At 32.6% G+C, this 7,720-nt stretch overlaps 1 protein-coding gene across 1 annotated transcript; it reads left to right on the forward strand.

Annotated features, from left to right (window-relative positions):
- The first annotated feature begins 514 nt into the window (after window positions 1-514).
- LOC133180718 (type-2 ice-structuring protein-like) lies at window positions 515-7,234 on the forward strand. Its single transcript, XM_061315190.1, has 4 exons — window positions 515-665; window positions 3,387-3,463; window positions 5,308-5,401; window positions 5,674-7,234. Exons 1-4 carry the CDS (start codon window positions 536-538, stop codon window positions 5,892-5,894), a joined length of 522 nt encoding a protein of 173 aa, XP_061171174.1. The 5' UTR covers window positions 515-535; the 3' UTR covers window positions 5,895-7,234.
- The last annotated feature ends 486 nt before the right edge of the window (window positions 7,235-7,720 follow it).

Raw genomic sequence — 7,720 nt, forward strand, 5'->3', positions numbered from 1 at the left:
TCCCATTATTGCTTAGTGTTAGGACTGTTATATGTTCTGCCAATGTTACAAAAATACACACACTAAGTGTTATGTATTTGATTTACACATGGCACTCCACAGTTTATCTGTTTTAAAAAAAAAATCATATCTACTGCAGAAGAAGCAACATATTTTAAAAGTTAATCTGGGGAGTGCTTTATTTTTGTTTTTCGGGGCATTGTGGAATTGCCGGAATGCAAAATAATAAAGTTACTATAGTGATTTATTTCCAATAGACATGTTTCAACGCATTTAAAATACGCATGCACAATCAATATCATCATTTGTTTCAAATTGCTGAGCAGTTTTAAATTCAAGTAGTTTTACATGTGCCGCAAAAATAATGTTGGCTAGTATTTATGTACAGTGTATTAGCCTTATATTTCCAGACCTCATCTTTTCCTTTAAACAATCGACCGATTATGAGCATGTTTATAACAATGACAATCAGCTGACAACTACAAATATTCTTTCGGAAATAACAGACATTCCAAGTTTGTCGAGTTGTAGTGCTATGTGCAGAAAGCGTGCCGATTCTTTCTCGTTTTTCTACAATTCTGCTATGAAGAAATGTGTGTGTACAGGACAGGTACAACAGAGTGATCTTCAACCCTTTGTTGGATACGTGCATTTTTCTACATCAGGTAGGTTTTTAACTGTTTTTCTTTTCGCACATTAAAATATTCCGTTACTTAGATACATTATTTCGGTTGGTAATACATTTCCAGTGTTTTAACAATCAGTACTTGTGAAAAGTACAAGGAAGGCGTTCAAAAAATGCCTTTATACGTTATTTTGTACGTGAAATTCATAATATCATTTCTTAACATGTAGCTTGACATCATGAAACAATCTGCAACTGATTCAAAGATATAAAAATAGTGTCATATGTACATTTTGTAAATCTGGATACGCTGCAAAATGGATGCCAAAAACGAAAATAGATATTTTGTTTTTAATTAATTCATGTGTTCCTCCTATCATAGGCCAGTGACATTGCTTCATGAGATGTAAAATGGAAATAAATCATTATTCATCAGGAGAGCAACTACATGATCTTGATTGTGTGATTCATTCTTTGGAATAGAGTAGCCAGTTTCAGAATATTTTTTCTGTGCGATAAAGGCAGAGGGCGATTATTAGTCACAATAAAAATCAAACAGTTCTATCTTGAACTGAAAAAAGGTGAAGATAACGAACGGTGATCGATTAAAAAAATGAAATAAATACAAACCTGTAAACATGGTAAAAAAAACACAGACCCCCGGAAATTACACAATTGGAGTCAAGTGCCTAGTAGAAGCAAGCATCCCCTATCGATCGGTCACACCCACCGTGAACCCTATGTACTGATAACGCAGACGGAATATTTTGTAATCAAATTTAACAAAATATAAAGGCTTAATAATTTGTATGAAATATGTCAGTCAAAATACGACCCAAAGATAGGATATATTAGCTAACAAGGTCACTATACACGAATAACGACTTTAGAGCTATCTTTAAACGATGTGGTTGAAGTCCATAAAGACAGATAAATCATTTAAATGAAAAGATGCCAACCAGACGTAATATATTACTCTACATCAATTGTTTCAAACGGATTTGGGGTTTATATTATCATCCTTACGTTGCTTGAAATAGCTTTGGCCAAAACAAACAAAGGAACGAGAAAGCAATATTTAAAAAAGCGTTTTATGTGTACAGAAATAAAACAAAATCAAACACATGGGAATGCATTAGGTGCCATTGTTTTTGCTACATTTATAAAAGAATATGTCAATAAACTTTGTCTTAATCTAATACTTCGACCACAAAATATATGTACATGTTCGATGATTTCATGGCATGTAAAGTTAAAACTAAATATTTGACCTGTATTGACCCGGCAGTTATAACGGACTTGTTTCTATTGACTTGTCTTTATCTGTAAGAGAAGAGAAAATTCCTTGATCATTGAACTTTATTTTTGCTTTATTTTACATGCAACACTATTGTAATTAACGAATCATTTCATCCCTCTGCATCAACCCACAAGTGAAAGTTAAATTATTGCTTTATTTGAGTTAAGGCATGCTTTGTGCTTTTTAGAAAAAAGAACTACTTTTTTAAACTGAAGACATTTACGGATTTCTTTTCCCTCTTCATAAAATATAACCCTGATATTGTTTTTGTCTTTATTTTGTTAATTCGTATTGTGTGCCTTTCCTATACCGGGAGGGAATAGGTCAAGAAAAAATTCTAATATAATTAATCAATCTTTACCAAATACAGGGAATTCTTATTATGAAATGTACATTCGAATTTAAAGCTTATAATAGATATGGATATATTTTTAAATACACCTTCAAAACTTTGAAAAAAAAACTTTATTTTTTTTTTCAATACAGATTTAAAAAAAACATATTTATATCTAAGACATACACTGTTACATTCTGATAATTATATGGATTTTACAATAAATAGTGAAATATGAAGATTACTCTTAACACTGTAAACTACAATTGAATTCTAACAGTAATTTTGAGCAATCTATATTGCGTAAAAGTAAAAAAGATTACGTCTGAAATTCATGTTTTTGATAAAAACCTTTGATATCTTAAAGAAATCAAAATGATCCTTGTATATAGAGAACATTTTACCTGTATCTTAAGCAAATTAAAAAAAAAAAAAAAAAAAACATTTAAAAAAGAAAATACATTTATTCACCATTTAGATGTTACTAATTATCACTGTCTGGCTAGATTTATTGTCGTGATCTGGTTTTAAAGAAAATTGTGAACAATTAAGGAAATATCGTTTAACCCCCCCCCCCCCCTTTCCAAAAATATGAAATTATGCAGGGACAATTCTGACACAGGCCTTGAGATAATTTGATCTTCAGTTTAAGATTTTCACTGATTCAGTCGCAAAAGCCTACAGGCCAGCACTAATGCCCTGTGCTATAATACCAAATGCAGACAGACGTCTGTGCATTACACTAATCAGTAAGACATAGTTAGTCCATTCACCTTCATATCAATCAGTTTTTTCTTCAATGAACACTCACTTTTGTTCTCACGACTTCACGAGATTGTTATTTTTGATATTTTATTTTTTTTATTCCATATCCTTTGAGCTTTGAGTGGCATAGGTTGCACAAACCTGCCATTCAAAACACTTGTAAAAGAGCACCAGTACTATTCAAAAGCACAGACTAATAGATAAATGTACTTGGGTATCTGAAATATGTAGAAAAAGAGAAAATAATTGTTTCATTTTTTTTCAAATACTTGTCTGGTACTTTTTTGACTCTATCCCGTGCTCTCATATATACAATTGCAAAACATTAAGACTGTTCTGAGAAACATCAACCTTTGTTACAGGGCTCTCTCCCTGGAAAGTGTTTGGAAAGTCCCAGTATCAACATATCAAAAAACGAATTAATTGGCTAGACGCTCAGGTAACAATCATCATACTGTCTTGTATTTTATGTCTTTATTAGCTCACCTGAGCCGAAGGTGTGATCAAGTGAGCTTTTTTGTTCGAAAAGTGTTCGGCGGACGTCTGTCGTTTGTCCTCTGTCGTCTGTGAACGTTTCACATTCTTTACCTTTTCTCAAGAACTACTTTGTCAATTTCTAACAAACTTTCCAGAAAGTATCCTTGGGTAAAGTGGAATAAGTTTGATCTCGTGAAGGGACAGAGTAATTTTAATTTCATCTTTTTAAAAACTTCTTCTCAAGAACCACTCTACCAGAAAAGTTGAAACTTTTGTGAAAGCTACCTAATAAAGTAAAAATTCAAGTTTGTTCAAATCATGACCCCCGGAGTAGGATTGGCCACAACAGGGGATCAAAATTTTACATATAGAAAATATCTTTAAAAATCCAAGAACAGCAAAGCTTTGATTAGTCAAGCCATGATTAGTCATATTAATACAGAGGCATTCTTAGGTAGTGAAGATTCACGTTTGTTCAAATCATGATCAGTGCCCCTGGCTTTGAGGTGGGACCACAACAGGGGATCAAAGCTTAACGTATGAATTAATAGGAGTGTTTTTTAAAAGACCTTACTCGTAAGAACAGCAAAGCGAAGAGCAAGTTAAATCAATGGAGAAACATCCCCAGATAATGTAGATTTAAGTTTGTTCAGATCACAACCCCCTGGGGTGGGTGGGTCTCAATAGAAGATCGAACTTTTACAAGGAAAAAAATCATAAAAAAGTCTTCTCAAGAACAGCAAAGCATTGATTAGTCATATTAATATAGAGTCATCCCGGCATAGTGTAGATCCAGCTTGTTCCAATAATCATACCCAGGGGGTAAGGTGGGATCAGTTATATCTTTAAACTTTTCAATACTGAACTGATTTCTTTCTTTCTCTAACAGTAGCCAAAATGCTCAAGTGAGCGATGTAGCCCATGGACCTATTGCGTTCTAGTTTGCTTATCAGGAAAATAAGTGAAAAAAATGAAAACTAGTTTGTATCTACAAACCATGAAACAACCAATACATTCTTCTTTCATGAGTAAACATAAAAAAGGGATTATCCAAGCGTCAAGTAAATACCTCGTCTATATTGTACTTTTAACTCTGTTTAAATCCTTTCAGATTGCAATTATATGATATGCTACACGTAGCATAACATATAGCAAGTTAGCAAAAATTGCGAGCTTTGGTTCTATCAGTCAGGTTCGTTCTTTAACACTAATAATGACATTATAACAGAGTGCAATAGAACATAAAATATCAACTCAATGCGAATTGAATGTCTCTTTTAAATCACATTTTTTAAAATACCTTCCGTAGCCCTAGCATTTCGGATTGATGAAACCAAATTTGATAATGGTATTGAAGCTAACATTCGGTATCGATTGTTACATATATTTCAGGATATATAAGGGAAATAATCAAAAACATTGAAACAAGAGAAAAAAGGACTTGTCAATCTTTCGAGAACAGATACACAAAGCATAATATTTATTTCTTTATGGTGTAATATCATGGGATAAAGTAACAAACTGCAGGTGTCCCTATAGTAAACTGCTGCAGACCAAACAGAAACCGCAAGTAGCTCTATGCATTGGTGTATTTTCCTTAAAACACTTGGTCAGCGTTACTAAACACCGTGTGAATAGGATGGTTATTAGTAACTCAAAGTCTACATTATTTTGAATGCATTATTATACTAAGTATATAAGAATATCTATTTATTACTGAGAGCTATTTAAATTCTACACAAATCAACAATCTGCATGCAGAAACAAAGATTTCTAGGAAATAATAGTTTCTTTCATTTTTTTTAGATTGAGTGTCAAGAACTTGGGGCAAAATTAGCAGAAATAGAGACATTGGAAGAAAACGATTTTCTGAAGAATTACACGAGGGAGAATAATTATGGTATTCTGTTTAGAAAAGTTATTTGCACGGGGAAATTGAAAAGTTTAATGATACATAATTAGAAATTACTTAAATTTTTGGTCATTGGTTTTCTTACGAATCGCTAAAATATCTTATCCTCAATATTTATTTAGATTTTGGTCAAAGTTTTCAATGTATTGATAAAATGTCTTACTCTTCATAGTATAAATTAAGCATAAATTGTCATTCTTTATTCACTGAAAAAGAAAAGGTCTTCTCATTAAAAAAATACATACATGTACTTTTTTAAGGTAACACATTTATTGGAGGAACAGATGCCTTCTCACAGAACAGATGGAGATGGTCAACAACATTTAAACCAATAACATTCAGTGACTGGGCGCCTAGCAAACCTGATACATCTGGGGGTGATGAATGTCTTGGCTTGTCTGGTAACTTTGATATGTCCTGGGATGACATGAACTGCGATGCAAATCAAGCCTCTTTTATGTGTGAGCGGATGATACTATAGATAATACACCTATATCCTAGATTTTTAGCCTGTGAGCTTTTCACATTTTCTTTTCAAGAACTGCTGGACCAATTTTAACCATGTCTGTTCAAATGAAGTGTCACGGTCTCTTTAAAGGGGATGTAATCAAGAATTAATTAAAATCTAATGACATCTTTCAAAAATCTTCTTCTCAAGAACAACTGTGCCAACAAGGATGAAACTTACATGAAAGTTTCTTTACAAATTGTAGCTTCAAATATGCATCTGAGATAAAGGCGGGGCCACAGTTGATTATCAAAGTTTCACAGAGAAATATACCGGAAGAAATATCTAAAAATAGTCTTTTCAAGAACGGAAAAGCCATGATTAGTCATATCTATAAAGAAGCATCCCCAAATAATGTAGATCCAATTTTTTTTTTCCTTTTCAAATCATTACGCCCGAGGGTAGGGTCTGGTGACAAAGAGTGATCAAACGAAGCACTGTTAAGGCATAATATGAAGAAATCAGTGGAATACAGACGTGCACAAATATATACCTTTTTAAAGTGAATTTGTTTTTATAAAGCTTAAAACTTATCACATAAATTTAATATAAATTGAAATAACGTGGTAAAATCCCACTCTGTCGTGATTTTAGTTTGGTCCTCTGATTTGATAGTCACGTGATCAATGCATATAACTTGCACTACATAGAGGTCATAAACAATTTTCAATATCGCAAGGGCATACCCTCATTCAAAGAAAAATTTTAATTCATATTTTTTTTTCTATACATCTTGTACTTTCTGAAAAGTGCTACTGCTTTAACAAGAATCCGCAATTTATTAGTTTAAATTTCAAGTAACGGACTTCACCTGAAAAATGCGTGACCTTTACAAGGTATTTATGTGTTTAGTAAGTAACATTCTTGATTTCAGGAATGTAAAAGCACTTTCCAAGTTAAGGAACACATTTTCTATCTATATTTTGAAAATAGTGAACATCTACAAAGTGTATGCTCTTGCGCTAAAGTGATTTATTGAGGCACGCAATGTTAATTGGGTCATTCCTTTATACAAAACACGGGAAAATGAATCCAGTACACTTTCTCCATAAAAAAAATAACAATGGCATTTAATTAATGTTATATTACACAAAAGAACTACTGGTCTGATAAATTTCTGTAAATTATATTCTATTCAATAATAAAATGCATTTTTTTTATTGTGAAAAAATAATGTCGTTTAATCCGCCACTCACTGCAAGTAAAATGCGTAAAATATTACCATGGTGACGTCACGTCGAGAAGTGCATTGCGATCAGTGACTTGTTTATATCTTGCTGTGTGGGACTTATAATAAACTAGCGACAAAAATAAATGCAGTTGTAACTTTTGATGTAGTTTTATACTATTATAAAGTTTAAACTTGCATTATTTCATTTTATGATATATGCAGAATTGATATTTTTGCGTGATGTTACATCAAGCATAACCAGTATTAATTAGGTCACACCTGCTTTATGTATCTTTAACAGGACTGCGTTTTACATACTAGGAATTTAGAGGGCAAAATCTTCAAAACTCTTTTTCTCAAGAACGACATAGGCATGATTAGACATATTGATATGGAAGCATCCTCAGGTAGTGTAGATTCAATTTGTTCAAATTGTGACTCCAAGGGGAAGGGTGGGACCATAAAAACGATCAAAGTTAAACGTAAGAAATATATGGGAAATCTTTTGAAGAACGACAGACCCATAGAGAATCGGGTGAGCGTTGTGACACATGGGCCTCATGTTTATGAATATTTATTACAGCATTTAATGAAAGAACAAGATGTAAAGTCTCACCCGACGCTAATA

This window comes from Saccostrea echinata, unplaced genomic scaffold (assembly GCF_033153115.1).
Source record: "Saccostrea echinata isolate AGI-Se365-2 ecotype Australia unplaced genomic scaffold, CSIRO_AGI_Sech_v1 ptg000007l, whole genome shotgun sequence".
NCBI lineage: Eukaryota > Metazoa > Mollusca > Bivalvia > Ostreida > Ostreidae > Saccostrea > Saccostrea echinata.

What these genes read in the sequence shown, in the direction of transcription:
- LOC133180718 (XM_061315190.1), top strand. Translation starts at nt 536, where the DNA reads ATGTGCAGAAAGCGTGCCGATTCTTTCTCGTTTTTCTACAATTCTGCT. An exon ending in TTAATTGGCTAGACGCTCAG is followed by an intron (nt 3,464 to 5,307) that starts GTAACAATCATC and finishes CATTTTTTTTAG; the next exon opens with ATTGAGTGTCAAGAACTTGG. An exon ending in CACGAGGGAGAATAATTATG is followed by an intron (nt 5,402 to 5,673) that starts GTATTCTGTTTA and finishes TACTTTTTTAAG; the next exon opens with GTAACACATTTATTGGAGGA.